Raw genomic sequence first — 16,370 nt, 5'->3', positions numbered from 1 at the left:
GCTTACACTGAAAATAGTATGGGAACATTTAGTAAATTCCAGTACCTGAAGGGAGCCTACAGGGAAGATGTAGAGAGACTGTTTACAAGGGCAAGTAATGACAGAATAAGGGCAAATGGCTACAAACTAAGAGAGTGGGTTTAGATGAGGTATGAGGAAGAAATTCTTTTCTATGAAGGTGGTGGGGCACTGGAAGAGGTTGCCCAGAGACGTTGTGGATGCCCCACCCCTGAAAGTGTTCAAGGCCAGATTGGAAGGAGCTCTGAGAAACCTGGTCTAGAGGAAGGTGTCACCCACAGCAGCGGGCTGTAATGAGATGATCTTTAATGTCCCTTTCAATCCAAACCATTCTGTGATTCTGTGTAAACTAAGCCCATTTAATTAAACCTCAAATCTGTAACTGTTTTGCTCTTCAAATGTTTTGCTCTTCTTGCTCATACTTTTCTAACACTTCTGGGCAGCTTTTACTGGTTTATCCTTAAGATAGTTTTTGCAAATCACTTGTGGGCCAGGCTATGTGTAGAGAGCCCCCACTAAACTGATCATAATGATGGCAAACAACAATTGCTGAACTAGTGACAAATGAAAGAAGATACTGGGAGAAATTGGTTATTTTCAATATTGGAAATAATCAGTGATTCTGATTTTATCCCTGGGTATGGTGATCAAGTATTTCCTGTTCCAGAATACGCAGCAATGCAACCTAATCTCTTCCAATTTTCATCATCTAAAATGTAGCTCAGTGCAGGGAAATTCCCATCAACTGGGAATAGGCAGGGAATGACAGAATAAGCTTGAGCCACAGCAAATTCTATACCTAAAGTGCCTGGAGGACTAAGGATGGAAGATTTCATTAGACTTAAATGCACTAATGAAATGGTTTAATGTAGTTACTTTGAATCTCATCCACCAGATTCTGTGGCAAGGAGTGTTTTTCAGTGCCTGAACGGAAAAAAATACTTCAGTTCACATGCACAACATATGATTAAAAACCGATGCATTAAAGATAAAGCTCAAATCTAAATAATGATTACTGCCAAAAGCTTCAGGCCAACCAAACTCAGTCTTCTTTCTTAATACTTTACCCTGTCCCAAGACAGAAATTTAAGATGACTGCAGAGAATTCAAATAGGTTTTCAAAACTGAGCCTGACATCAAACCAGTGTGAGGTTTACAGAAAAATGGGAATTTTGTTAAAGATATTATAAATCTGTGTCTCTCTCCAAGTGAGTTTTTGTTCTTGTTAAGCTCATTCTGAATAGATAGTGCTGACCTTTTAGCTCTGATACTATCAGTGTCTGTGCATGCTGTGCATTACAGCCCTGATAATGAAATGTTCTGCACATGAACAAAAAGGCAAGTGTTATAAATAAGAAATTAGCACCACCTTTCCTCTGCCCTGTCACTTTAATATTTCTGTTAACACTAAACCAATATGTAGAACACCTTCCTGAGTTGAAAAGGGGAACAAACTTCTAATGGAATTACTAAGGGTTAATACAAAATTTAGCAGCTTTGTAAGGATAATAAATAGTTCCAATTAATAATTGCTTTTCCTTTCCGATTCTTTATCAAAATAACTTTGTTTCAGAATGGGGATTAATCTTGTGAAGTTTAATTTAAAAACAAAAAAGTTTTTATATTTCTTGAATCACAGAGCAACTGAGCTATGCACCTGCTTAGCTCCTTTTTCATAAAGCCACACAGTTCTTGCAAATAAAAGGTTCTAGCCTTTGTCCCAGAGCATTCTTCTGGAGTGGCCCTGCATCTCCCCTGGCAGGAAGAAGGCAGGTGGGTGCTGACTAAACAGGGACATTTACTGTAGCTGTCAGTGGGTTGTGGGACTGGGTAATGAGCCACAGCTTCAGAAACCTACTGAGGTTTTGGCTGATTGTGTTGGGGATAATGAACAATATGTTCAAAATGTACAAAAATATGTTCAAATGTACAAAAGTCTGAACAGTTCGGAGCATTTATTAATGTATAACAACTTTCCAACCAATGGGAATGTTGGTCGAATTACATAAAGTACTTCATCATACTTGTTTCCCAATTTAAGGGAAATTCCGGTTCAGATTTAATGGAGAGATCAGGTTTCCTCCAAGTGACTTGTTGTAGGTTAAGTACATTAAAAACTGAAGGAGGCAGGGAAAACAAAAGATTTCTAGTCGTTTAATTATGCCAGGCCTTCTTTTTTGATGTGGGTGCTCAATCCACTGTATTTTGTTGCCAGTTTTTTTATCCTCATTTCTTATGCTTTGTATAGTGCTTGCATCCACAACAGGTTGTTTTTCAGTGCACATATAAAGCAGACAGACCTAGTTTATACCTGCAAATAATGTAGGTTTTTATGAATCTGTTGGCCCTAGGATGCTCTTCTGTTGTTGAATTCCTACATCCTTCTTCATCCTTCTGAATTCTGAAGGGTTATAACAATGTTGTGGATTCCTTGGTGACTTCAGAACCTAATTCTGTGAGTTTAAGTCCATGAGAAATGTCACATAGCATGTGCTGTATTCAAGGTGATCTTGATGTCCTGTTCATATTGAGAAAGAAAATTGCTGGTAGCCAGTGAAAGCTATTGGCAGTTTTTCTTCAGAATGGTGCAGGCTGAGAAGTTATCCAGTATCAGAAATAATAACCTTTAGCTTGATTTTAATGGCATTCTGTGTATATTACATTTTAAGGTAACATGCTGCAGGTTATTAGAATCAGTCAAACGGTGCTTGGCAAGTTCCTTCATGTGTCAGTTATGATATTAATGGGGATGGTGATGATGAGGCTCAAAGCCTGATGAATGCTCAGGAGAGGAAAGTAGATTTGTTGCCAAAAGGGCAAAAGGCTGACTGACCCTGTTGCTAATGCACTTATCCAACAAGCTTTCCCCCAAAGTCAGGCAAAACTAAACATCTCAAAATGAAGGATTGCAGTTGCAGGAGAGCTTAGCTCACACAGCATCACTGCAGCAGAATGGCTCTCTGGACTACCCCAGCATTCCCTGAAAGCCCCTTCTACACTGCCATCAGAGACTCACTGTGCACAGCAGTGCCTCTCCAAAGGGTGTCTCCCCCCAGCTGTGGGGATGGACACACCAGGAAGGTGAGGTGCTGTGCCCTGGCAGCACACTCAGGTGAGGTCATTTCCAGCCACACTCCTAAAGAAATGAAGTATTCACAGAAGTGAGGGCGGTAATGCATCGAGTAACTCTCTGACGTCTAAGCGTGCTCCATGTGCCCAGAGGCTGCAGACAGCCCCTCTGTAACCAGAATTCAGAGATGTCACAAGTGGCTGAACAAACAAATATCACCAGTTAATGGTTAAGCTCTCAATTTACTAAAGCGTTTGTTACCAGTTTGCCAAAGAGATCAAACAACCGTGAATCATAACCTTGGCTACTAATTAAATCCTTTATTCCCTTCTCTCATCGCAGAAGCATTTAATCTTGGGGAATCAGGACAGCCTGTTGTGCAGACTTACATTTTACAGCATAAGCAGAAACAAGCTTACTGTAAGGCTTCCTACTGGAGCTGGAAGTGGGAAGGATTAAAATGAGAATATTAACTTTCCCTCCTGGCATGGTAGTTCATGTTAGCACTGAAAAATGATTGACGCTGAATAGCTGCATTGGAAAATCATTTTGGTTATGTAGCTTTGTTATTTCACTGAATGGCAAATACTACTTTTATTATCTGCCTGCCTTGCTTATAGATGGGACTTGTCCTTTAGATAGAGAATGAGGGATTTGGTGTGCTCTGCTGGTGACTGGCTGTCCCAAAGAAAAATGTTTTACTCAGAAATAATGGACTGTGAAGAACACCCCAGAGGAAATGAGGCATAAACCAAAGCACTACAGGCAGTTTTATGGCAATTCAAATATATTTCTATTTGTCAAAAGATGTTTTTGTGTGCTTTTATGTATAGGATGTATAGCTGCATGATATCATACCTTTGATATTTACTAGAAAATTAAACAGTGTTTACCTTTTTGGCTCCCATCTCTGTGATGCTGTACTTAAAAGCCCAAACACTTTATTTCCTTTGGGTTTGGAGGAAGTCATCCAAGCCCTTAGCAGCAGAATGATGCAGCACAGGCTCACAGAACAGGGGCACCCTGAACTAGCTAACTCTGTCCACTGGGAACTGATCCAAACACACAGCCCTTCCAGTCAGGAGAAGAAAATGTCCATTCTTGTAACTCAAACCGTGATGTTGCAGTCAGATCTGTGGGAGCAGAGGCCTGAAGACAGTGTCTCTAAGACACCTCAGGAAAGTGTTAAGAGGGAAAAAGCTTCCTGTGCAGATCCAACTGCAGGTTCTGTGCAAAACTATTGAGATACAGATGATTTCTATAAATACACTTAGGGTTAGCTATCTGTAGACCTGAGGTGAAAAGCTGTATGTTACTAGCTTAAAAAGCAATGCATTTTGTACTATTTCTGAAGAAAGCAATCTTTTCTGTCACTGCTAAATCTGAACAATTTCTATAACAGAAGAAATCCACCTGACAGGCAATAGCTTTTATTTTGGTTCTGATTTTGGCTTTTCAGAATGCTGTCTTCCTATTAAAAAATACGAGTTTTCAGAAGGGGAACACCCCAGCTACACCTCTTCAGAGGACAGACATCCACCATTTGCAATTGCACATGGAGAAGTTTTGCTGGGGTAGAGCTATCCTGAGGAAACACCTCAATAGTCACTAAAATTCCAGGTTATATTTAGCTGAAGAGGTTTGGGTGATACCATGCTATAACATACTAAAGCCCCAAACTTGCACAAACTTTTATAGAATTGAGTATGACTTCTCCATGCCTTAGTGAGTATTAATGCTGTCATTTTCAGTACAGACAGAAAGCACTGCAAGGTGACATCTCAACATGCCAGTCTATCAGTATTGCTAATAATAAGTTTATAAAGATAAAACATCTGGAACATCTTTTAGATCTGCTCCCCAAAGCCATCACTAGAAGTCTGTTTGGGATGAGAGTTAGAAGCACTAGATGTTCATACAGTTAAAAAGGAAATAAAGGTGGTGCTGTAATGTCATTCAAGTGCATCTTGGTAAGAGTAATAGAATGAACAATCTGAGTAATTAGCTTAATGTTTGATAGTATATTTTAATGTTTAGAAGGAAAATGCATCACTTTTGCAAGCTTTGAAAAATTTGAAATAACTGCTGGTTTTAAGGCACTGTTTGAAAAATAATGTCAGGTTCTATGAACATCTGTCATTTAAAAGCACAGTGAGCAAATTATTTTCTTTTTATTCTGTTGTCAGATCATATGCATATGCACAAAGAGGGGTATATATGTTTTTTAAAGACCTGTCAGATTATTTTGTCATTATATTAAGTTACATTTCAATTTGTGGATAAATATGTATGTAGCTGTTACATCCAACAACCACAAGATCATTTGGATTATTTAGCAGTCAACAAATCAAAAATATTTCAAGTATTTGTTATTTAAATAATGCTTTGGGGAAAAAAATCATGTAAGTGAAGAAATGTGTACAGAAATTGTGGTGTGAACACCTCAAAAATCCCAAACAAACCCAAAAAATCCTAAAAACTGAAGTGACTGTTTGAAAGTTGTTCCTGGCTGGATATGCAGGAACTTGAGAGTTTGGGGATTTTTTGTGGAAATTAAACTGGGATGAATGCATGGAGGTTTGCTTAGAAACAGAAGGAGGTTATGTGGACACCACTTTTAGCTGTGAAATGGGTGCAAACCTAGTGTGGGTCAGATAAGACCCTGTATTTTCAGAGCCTTCTTGAAAGGTGAGGGAGGTCAGCAGAATGGTGTGTTGTGCTGCCAGGCTGGATCACAACTACTTACACTGCACATGGAGGTGTTGGTGAAGGATTTTCTGCAGGCTGCTGTATTTGTATTTGTATTTGTCTGGATGGAGATGCTCCTTCCCAGCCTCACCCTCCTCGTTTTCCCCACAGGCTGCGGGAACACCACCGCGCTGCCATCAAGGTGATTCGGAGGATGCAGTATTTTGTGGCAAAAAAAAAGTTCCAGGTGAGTTGTGAATAGAAAGCTCCTTTTCTAAATAAACCCTTTTATTCTCCTGATCCATTGTCTCTTTTAGAAACTTAAGAGAGACTAACACAGTTCATTTCAGTAATGGTCATCTACACCCACTATTCTCTCCCTCCTTCAATAGGGTGGTTGTTTCACAGCAGGTTAGTCAACTATGGATGCACTGGAAATAGGCTAAACTCCTGAAATGCAGTCTGAATTAAAATGTTATTTTCTGCTAATGGACTTGACCCTTAGCCCTCTGTTATCGCTGTCTCTTTCTGGCAGTGCAAACATTCTCATATGTCTCCATTAATTCTGGGCTGTGTGCTGCTTTCATGCCGAGTCAGTAGGATTAGAGATTAAAATGCTACCTCAGCCTTGTTTCTGTCCCTTACTCAATGATAATGAAGCTCTGATAAGAAACTAAGGTGGAAAATTGTTAGTGTATTGGAAGGTTTCTCATTTCTTCTCCTTTTTCCCCTCTGCATAGTAGGAGACCTCCTTCCCAGTCACTGAGATACTGATTCTCTTTCCTCCTCTGGCCCTCACTGATACATTTCCCATGTGCCATTCCACTTGCTGTGGTCTTGTGATGCCATAAGCTTTTAACAGTAGCTAATTAACCTTTTTTCCTGGTCTGAATAAAAGATTATGGTTGCAAATTTTCAAAAAGTCAATTTCATTAATCCAGCAAAACCACGTCAACAGCCTTCAGCTTGATTTAAACCAGGTGAATATATATATAAGTAATAAATATATTACATTACTTAAAATTAATTCTTAAGGAATCATCTCCAGAGAACAGGCTTCATAGCTGAAAATGCAAAGGATGAGAGGGACTTAACTGCCTACATCCATTTTCATACATGACCTAGCTACTACTGCTTCCAATAAACCAGAAAGTTATCCCACCTTTAATCTAGACCCTCCAAAAAGGAAGAATGTCTTTTCTCCTTCATATTTGAAGACTACAAAATTTACAATCAAAAAGATGATGAGGATGAGGATGAGGATGAGGATGAGGATGAGGATGAGGATGACTAGAAGTCCAATATGTCTGTAAGGCAAAGTTTGCTGCTGCTACAAACCCACAATCTGATTTCCTTGTAAAATTCAGAAGCACTGCCTGAATTCTTTAGCAAATTTCTACTTTGAATATTTTCACTTTTACTAAAATTCTTGAGCTAATTTATGGCTAAGTTACCTGAGCTTGTCAGAAAATTGCTTTAGTTATGTATAATGTATTCAGACTGTTACCATTTAGGCTGAAATGTCCCATGTCCAGAGTTTTCTTGAAGAGTGCTTTCAAAAAGTTTCTTCTAGCACATTTCACCTTTTATTATCCTTATTAGAATAAAATCAAGAAAGGCACAGTGTGTCAACTACTTGAAGATGATATTTACAGTCATTTTGTTGAGAGGTTTCTTAGCACTTGCTGGTCAGCACTTGAAACTTGGCAAGGGATGTGGGCCATTCCAGTGATGTCTGCTGCTGTTGTGTGAATAATTGCCTAAATGTGGCCAGTTCCATTAAAATCTAATTTATTTTCATTCTAAAACTTGATTGTGATCCTTTTTTCTGTGGTAATTACTGAATCATTGCTCCCATAAATTTAGGTCATAAAATATTTGCCATGGTATTAACTAAACTGCTTAGTAACAAGAAATCCACACGTTGTAGATCTACCTCCCAAGTGGTATTTGTCAGAAACAGATTTTGAAAATGCCTGAACACTGTGTGCAACATTATCCACCTGGCAAATAAATGAAACTCCCCTGCGGCAGATGATTTGATAGAAGCTGAAAAAGCATTTGACTGAATAGAATGGGACTATTCAGTTCGTACTTAAAACTTGTTTGTGCTCAGTATCTCGGTTGCTAATCTGGCTTCTCAGTTGTACTCTCACTTTTGCATCTGCAAAAGTCCCAGTCCTGGCCATCCACAGAATCCCTGGACAGGGCTGTTTCTCATCTCTCTTTAGCAGTGTTCCTTCTTCCTGAATGATCGTTATTAGCTGCTGCTAAAGAACTAAAAATGTCATTTGGCTGAAGTGGGGTGGATCTTAGGTCTCTACTCCTGTGTACAAGTGATATGCTGCTTTTTCTTCAGAAGCAGAATCTCTGATAGGAAAGCAGGTGAATATATGATATTTCTCCATAATTTCTGAATATAGTTATGATGAAGCTTAAAAATTTGTAGAGCACCAAAGGCACAGCTTTCCAAAGCACCCAAGTAACTTAAAGCACGAAGTCACCTTGAAATTCAAGCCACAAGGTGCTTTTGAAAATCTCTCCTAATTAAGTGATAACACTGTCATTATTCTTTCATCAAAAGTATGTTGTAAATCTCTGTTCTATGCACATAAAATAATCATAAGAAATTAAATTCTTTTAACATATGCCAAGTAATCACTGTACTGTTCCTAATAAGCAGACTAATGTAATATCTGAAAATAAGGTAAAGCAGAAGTTGCATTTTTGAAAAATTATCTTTCAGCATTTAAGAGATCTGTACAGCTGGTTTTTAGTAGGTGTTTTCTTTCTAAGCTTTACATTTATGTAAAATATATGTTCCAAAATAAGAAAATACAGATAATTTCTTCCTGTAACTGTTGAAAAAACCCACAACAAACCCACAACCTAATTTCATCTGAAGTCCATTGGGCTATTCATGCTTAAAATTAGCTGGAAAAACTGAGGGAGGCCAGCACTTTAAAGGAGTATTTTTTAGAGATGCCTATGAACCTTTTGAGTAGGGCAGCATAGGAAGAAGGAAAGGAAGAGGAAAATTTAGCAAAATAAGTCCCAGCATGAACCCAGCATGGTTCTTAAATGATACCAGCTGTTTGCAGGACACACCTGTAGGCCTAAATTTGACTAGATATATTTTTTGAAGGTCTGTTAATAACAGGGGGTGATGGCATCAGAAGGACAAAAGCCAGTTAGAAAGCAAAGCCTTCCTGTTTAAAACTAAATAAATAAATAAATAAATCAAATAAAGAAAAGCCAAACAGGGATATAAAGGTTTCCAAAGGACATGAAAAGCAAGTCTTTGTGAAGTATCATTTCCTCTTTAAAAAGGAGAGAAATTTAGGCTGTATTTCAAAGTTCAGGTTTAAATATAGTCCTTATGAAGATGCCCATGTATAACCCATGAACCCAGCATAATATTATAAAGAATAAATACAATTTTATGGATGTGTTTATGTTCTCGTAAAGTCTGTAGGACTGTTTCAAATTCTAGACAAACAATCACATTCATCACAAGTCCTGTGCATCAGTGGAGGTGAATGACTTATGGTTAAGGAAGGATTTTGTAGATTATAGGGAAAACAGACTTAGAAATTAATGCTTTTCTAGCATTTGTTCACCCTGCCTACCAAAAATGAATTTTACGTATTAGTTGTAAAGCAGATGTTTTTGACATAATCTAGTATTACAGGGGAATTTCATAAAAAAATATTGTCATACTCAGCTATCCCATTAGCATGATTTATGAGTAAATAACCTTTGTTTCCTGATTATGGAAGTTTCTAGAGGTCTTAAAACAAATGTACATGGATACAGCTGTGATAGTCATCAAAAACAGAGAGACCAGGAATTTGTTCTGATTTCCCATTTTCATTTTGAGAACTTTTAAAATTTTCTTTCCATGTAAATTCTTCCAATTGAGTAAATTAATTTCCTTCTAAAATAGCTTTTTAACTTGTGGTATGATTTTTACCATGGCAAATATTCTATACATAGTATAAATTAAAAATAAAGGTTGCAGTTTTACCGATGACATAACTGTTGCCTGATTTGTTACAATTTCCCTGGAAAATATTACATTTATAGTCTTGTAGGTCATCATATTATTTGATTCATGTGAATTGTGTGTGTAATCTTTTCTAATCTCCATGCTGGGCTGTACTAAACTATGTATTTTAGTGTCCTGTGCTTCACAGGGTGTTCTGCCCATTTTATTTGATGTCACCTGGTTGCATTTCCAAGAAATTCCCCTTTCCTGGATTCCCCTTTCCCAGGTCTCCCTCCCTGCCCATGTAGTCACTAGGGAACAACAACAGCCACAGCCAGTGGTGCACATTTAATATTTGGCATTGGGTTTTGTGCCTTTTAAAAACTTTAATTTATGATGGGGGAAATTTGTATGTATTTAAGAGGAATTTTATCATGAGTTTTGCTTAATTAGCAGAGGACCAAAAGTAAGGAAGAGAAGCAGTTAAGGGAATCTGTGGGACTCGCTTCTACTTTTGTCTGTTCCATACTCATTTGTTGCCTGCTTTCAGCTTTTTATATATTCAACATCAGGAGTATTTTCTCATAGAAGATCAACTTTCAATATGAAACAGTTACGGAAAAATCAGTATTGACTTAAATACCCAGTTGTACTCAGAAGTTTAGCCTCATTCATAAAATATATTTACTTCAGGTTTTCAGTTCTTGGTGGTTTTTTTGGTTTTTTTTTTCATATTATCCTGTTTACAGTACTAGTCAACAGAAAGATTTACAGGGTTATGCCATCACAGAATCGTATTTCTTTCTTTGTGGATGTTAGTTATGATTTACGTGTGTGTAAGCAGTTGGGAATTCTTCTGTGCTCCTTGGTTAGATTGAATCAATTCCCAGTCCTGCTTAGCCTTCCACCAGAGAGTATCTCACATTCACCCAAGGCTTCCAGTTGACTTGGGGAATCTGGGAGACTGAGATATACTTTGATGAAGTGGTGTTATTAAAGGAATCATTCCTGAAATGTAGGTGCCACTTCCCAAGATAGGTGCAGGAGACTGCATGAAGGTGCCACAGTCTCAAATGCCTGGTTTTTGTATGGTATCCCACTTTCCTTCGGCTTAGAAAAAAAAATGGTGTTTATGGCATGGAACTGAGGAAATCCTGATGTTTAGGAAATAAGATAAAGCAGTGCAGACACATCTGTTTTTGAAGTACAGGTGACAAAATACTTTTGACACTTCAAAAGGATGCAAATTCTGGTATCTTAGAAGCTACCACTGAAAACTCTTTTCCTTGTTCTCAAAAGATGCAAGAAGGGAGAAGTTGTAACTCAATGTGACCAAGGTTTTTACAAAACCTGCAGAGTTTCCATAGCAGCATAACGAATGATTCAGAAATCATAGAATAGTTTGGGTGGGGAGGGACTTTTAGAGGTCATCTACTGCAAACCCCTTGCCATGAGCAAGGACATCTTCACCCAATCAGGTTTCTCAGGACCCCTCCCAATCTCAGCTTGAATGTTTCCAGGGATGGGGAATCCACACTTTGGCCAACCCATTTAAGTGTCTCACCACCCTCACACTGAAGAATTTCTTCATAATATCTAATGTAAAACTGCCCTCTTTCAGTTTGAAGGCATTTTCCCCTTGTCCTATCCCTACAGGCCTTTGTAAAAATCTGTCCCCTTTTATATTAAAAGCCTCCTTCAAAGACTGGAAGGCTCCAGTGAGGTGTCCCAAGAGCCTTCTCTTTTCCAGGTTGAACAACACAACCCTCACCTTGTCTATACGAGCCCTCTGATTATCTTTGTGGCCTCCTTTGGACTTGTTCTAACAGATCTATGTCTTTCCTGTGCTGGGAACACCAGTTTTGGCACTGACTGGGCTCTATATTTTGGATGTAATATTAAGATACCTTTAATTTGTTGCTACTGTTCAACATGTTTGTCCATTTGCTTTCTGGTTGGTCTTTGTGTCTTATAGGCTGATACTATTGCCTTTATCTTGATACTATTGCCTCGATACTACACAAAAGTTGTTTTTTTAATAATAGGTCAGATTAAGTCTTTCCCATGTATCAGGTGCAAATTACAGGGCATTTCTTGCACAAGTGTTTCCCAGCAGTCTTGAAAGCTCAGCCAGTCTTTCTGAAAGAGGAATTCAGTCATGCACCTTCCTCTAGAACTGTATTTTAACTTCCCACAGTATGACCTGAACTGAGAGCCCCAGCTGCTGGCTGAGAACAGGGGTTTGTGCAAGACCTCTATTTTTCAGAGGCTAAGGAGTATGAACCTTATTTCCAGAAGGAACTAGAGTATGCACAGACTTCTGAACACAGTGCCAGATAAACTCTTTTTGGCTCCAAGTTCTTTTGAGCTTCAGTTCAGTGGATTATCTCTTGAAATATTTACATGCAGTAACAAAAAGGTGGATGAAATGAGAACAGTCAGAATTATTCCACAAAAAATGTGTATCATGGCAACAATCAGAATAACTCATATGTTTACACAGTGCTAAAAGAACTTACTGATTACTCTTCAAAAATATCTACATTGCCACAGACCATTCCTCCATGCTTGTGAGTTAAGGGCATGGTTTTTTGTCTCTTTACAGCAAGCCAGAAAACCCTATGATGTCCGAGATGTTATTGAGCAGTATTCCCAGGGCCACCTCAACCTGATGGTGCGGATCAAGGAGCTACAGAGGAGGTATGTCAGTGAAGCCCAGTCTTGGTGCCCGTGAGCAGCAGCAAAAGGATGTTTGTTAATCAGGCAGTGATTGGGGCCCACGGGTAAAAACTGCCAGGGTTAAAGGTGCCACGTTGGCAGGACTGTGCAAAATTATGGCACAATTATGGCATTTGTGTAAAGTTTTCTTTTCACACATGGAGGAAAAGGCAAAAAGCTAAAAAATCTGATGTTTGGGATTTATATATGTATTACCTCAGCCCCTGCTAGCTGTGACTGTAGACTGCAATCCCTATATGAGAGGGGCTGTTTTACACCTGGAGAGTGCAGTCACCTGCTCTGGTAGAATTGCATGTAAGAGCCAACTAAGAGATGACAGATGCAACAAGAAAGCTGCAGAAGAACAAGGAAAAGACAAATCAATGCTGAGCATGTGGAAAAGTAATGGGCATGGTAAAGCTTTACAGTGGTTAAAGAAGCTGTAGAGCAATCTAAGTCAAATTGAATTTTGCTACTATATTTTTCATTTCCAGCTACCATTAGCATAAAGCAACTGCTTCACTCACAGGACAAACGAAAATTATTTGAACTTCACTTTGCTTGTTTGTGAAGAGGCCTCCCTGCTCCAGCTAGAGAGTGGAGGTGCTGTTTCAGGCTGATAAAAACCAAAAATGTTTCTTTTTGCTTTATAGGTTGGACCAGTCCATAGGAAAGCCATCTCTTTTCATCTCCGTCTCAGGTAAGTCAATACAAAGGATGCATCTAAAATTAATCTGATGAACATATCATTAATGGAAAATACTTCATAAAATACTTTTCATTTTATTGCCAAATTTTTAAACTGTGCCAACTGGTTGTCTTCTGAAGATTAAGCATTGACAATAATATTTAGTCATCAACACTTTTAAATTAGGATTGTTCTTATTTAGATTCTGAAAGCACCTACTTTCACTTAAGTTTTCAAAATGTTGGCTCTGGTCTTTCTGAGACTCACTATATATTCAATAAATTGGTGTGCTAAGATTACAGAGTTCTGTGACATTTGTAGTATTCACATAGATCTTTGGTAGCTTTGAAAAAACACCAGAAAAGGAGCACAAAGGATTAAGTTTGTTTGTGGCAAGTCTGGATAATGAAAACTTTTTGTTTATGTCATTTGAAAACTCATCTTTCTATATATAGTGTGAGAAAAAAAGATAAAATGTTACCAAATGTGTCATTCAAGTTGGCTGTAGAGTCCTTTGCATAGGGGCAGATTGTTTTTTAAGTGGCAATTAAAACATTAACTAAATTTGGAACATTTTTGCTCTCTGTGGTTAAAGCAGAAAACGAAAATTAAAAATGCCTTAAACTCTGGGCTATTAAAAGCCCTGGCATGGGCCAATGCTATAAAAAGAAACAGAAAACTACTTTTAAGAAATGGATCTATCAGCCTGGTAAGGGTGTTCTGTTACACGGTGTTGGTGGGCTAGTTAAACACACCCTGTTGTGGTTTGCTGCTATTTTGTTATACCACCATATATTAATTTGAAAATGTTTCTTGTTCCACAGAGAAAAGCAAAGATCGAGGAAATAACACGATTGGTGCCAGGCTGAACAGAGTGGAGGACAAGGTAAGCCTCAGTTGAACTGGCAGTGAATGAGGACGTGGTTTGTGATCGAACAGTGCTTGTTTCATAGGATGTGAAGGAAAATTTAACTTAAAATAGAGTTGAATGCCTGGCTTTTCCAGGTGATGGAGTATAATTTTTGTCACAGATTGCATTTTTGGTTCTCGTCATTTTAACAGAATAAGAAAAAGCCCAGAATTTAATTGATTTCAGTCTCTTTTGGGACTTGCTTGGTTTTTTTTTTATTTTTAATTGCATATATTACATATGTCTCAGTACTTTACTTCCTTCCTCCACAATAGATAAAAGGCTCTGTTCCTTTAATAACTCAGTATATTATGGTCCCTAAGATTTGCCTTTGATCTTTGCTCTGTTGTTTACGTAAGTCCACCTACAATTCCTTAGAGAGGGAAATAGCAAACCTTGTTCCGTCCTGGTTTTCATTCCTTATGATAAGTGGAATTTCTCCTTCCAAGTGACGCAAATCCAAAAAAGTCAGACTCGTTCTATAATAACAAATTAATATAGTTAAGTGCTTTGTAAGCCTTTATTTCAATGCTGGCTGTTCTTGCGAAAATAGATGACAGGTAGAAGTTGTGTCATTGTTAAAAAATAGAAGTTTGCCTATGCTGGTATTTAGGAAAAAAGGAAGAGTTAAGAGGAATAGTTTGAATCTTTTACTCATCTCTTAGACTGATTTGGTGAGGGAGTGAGAGCATTTCTTTACTTTAGTTATTTCACTCATGTATCTGACCTGTTCATTAATTATTAAGACTGGAACTTTTTCCTGAGGAAAAGAACTCTCAGAGTGTTTCTTCCACTACCGGAAATATGTGGTAACCTCATGAAGGTTTTTTTCTGAAGAAATATCGAGCAAATATTTTGCAAACTAAAAGAGGTATGAGCAGTACATCCCAAAGACTACAAATTAACACCCTGATCTGCATTGATTTACTTGTGACATGCCCATTCCATACACATTTCTCCTGGATTGCTTCAATAAACTTGAATGATAGTGCTCAGGACTGCACTTCATTCTCCTGGAAATAATGGTGTTTTAAAGGAAACAGGTTTCTTTTGATATACTGGGGGACACACAGGAGGAGTAAAGTAGAAGAGAGGAAGGTAGAGTGCATTTAGCACAAAAAAGAATCACTGTGCAGTGCTCCCTCACATCTGTGGTTAATATGTGCTCTTACACATGGAAGCCCTTTCCAGAAAGTTTGGATTACATTTATTTATTTTCTCTCCATAATGTCAACTAAAAGTGTGGAACGCTAAGAAATGTCTTGTGACTTGTGACAAAGAGCAATGACTTTTCAGTGTGGACAAATAATTCTCAAATGGCAGCTAAAGCAGCTTCTCAGTGCTATTTGTAAAATCTCCAGCGAGCCTGGGAAAGCCTCAGTGTTGTACTGGCTCAGAGATAAGCTGTTTGGGGGTTATTAATTACTCTTTTTTACATCCTTACAAATAAGTACACTGTGAATTTATAGTGACTGGCTTTTTATGTCTTGTAATGGGACTGTAAAACACTCCCTGTATAATTTTAGTATAGCTGGGTTAAATTTTAGCCTTGTTTTAAGTAACAGACCCTTCTTTCTTTGCAGTTCCATGAGGTCATCTGTGGTTTCAGAGCTGTATGTTATCTGCCCTATACAGCTAGTCCTATCTGCAGGAATTTTATCTGAAAGTAGCTGAAAGGCTAAAAATAGAGAATTTCAGTTGGACTCAGCAAACAGTGGTTAACATAAAGACACACTGGCAATGCTAGAATCACATTTTTGCTGCAGATGTAAATGGTGGCCAAGGCTAATTTTTTTGTATTTTTGCTCTCAGAGATTGGTCCTCTCTTTCCCATAAAGTACATGGTGCTTGGTATGCTTTCAACATACAGTTGAATCTTTCCTGAGCTGAACACTATATTAAGGATATCAGGTGTTTTTTAAGGCGACAAAATATTTTAAACCGTTTCATTCTGTTTGGTTTGTGAATTAGTTTTCAGTCTTGGACTTGAAGAGGAGATATTTTCTGTGCTGTAGGCTAGTGTCAGCGTCTAAACACCCCTTGTGCATTTGAAAAATCTCCTGTAAGTCAGAGGAGCCTATGTACAGCCACCAGTTCAGAGGAGATGGCACCTAAAAGAGATGTTTTAAAATAAAAAGCTTAAACAGCAGTGTATTGGCAGGAATTATGATCCTTTATGGCAAAAACCTGAATTTTCAAGTATTGACATCATCAAAATGTGTTTTATTCTGTAAATTTAGGAACATGCTTATTTAAGGGAGAGTCCTCTAGTCTGTTCATCTTGTGCACT

At 38.1% G+C, this 16,370-nt stretch overlaps 1 protein-coding gene across 3 annotated transcripts in view; it reads left to right on the top strand.

Moving 5' to 3' along the window:
* Positions 1-16,370, top strand: part of KCNQ1 (potassium voltage-gated channel subfamily Q member 1) — a 334,459-nt gene that overhangs the window by 216,284 nt on the left and 101,805 nt on the right. For all 3 annotated transcript variants that reach the window (XM_058855429.1, XM_058855420.1, XM_058855435.1), the window contains 4 exons: positions 5,948-6,023; positions 12,370-12,464; positions 13,136-13,182; positions 13,995-14,056. In XM_058855429.1, the coding sequence (XP_058711412.1) occupies positions 5,948-6,023; positions 12,370-12,464; positions 13,136-13,182; positions 13,995-14,056 (280 nt within the window). The remainder of the gene's footprint in view (positions 1-5,947; positions 6,024-12,369; positions 12,465-13,135; positions 13,183-13,994; positions 14,057-16,370) is intronic.

The sequence above is a fragment of the Poecile atricapillus genome, chromosome 1, assembly GCF_030490865.1.
Source record: "Poecile atricapillus isolate bPoeAtr1 chromosome 1, bPoeAtr1.hap1, whole genome shotgun sequence".
Classification (NCBI taxonomy): domain Eukaryota; kingdom Metazoa; phylum Chordata; class Aves; order Passeriformes; family Paridae; genus Poecile; species Poecile atricapillus.
This window is presented reverse-complemented; position numbering and strand designations above follow the sequence as displayed.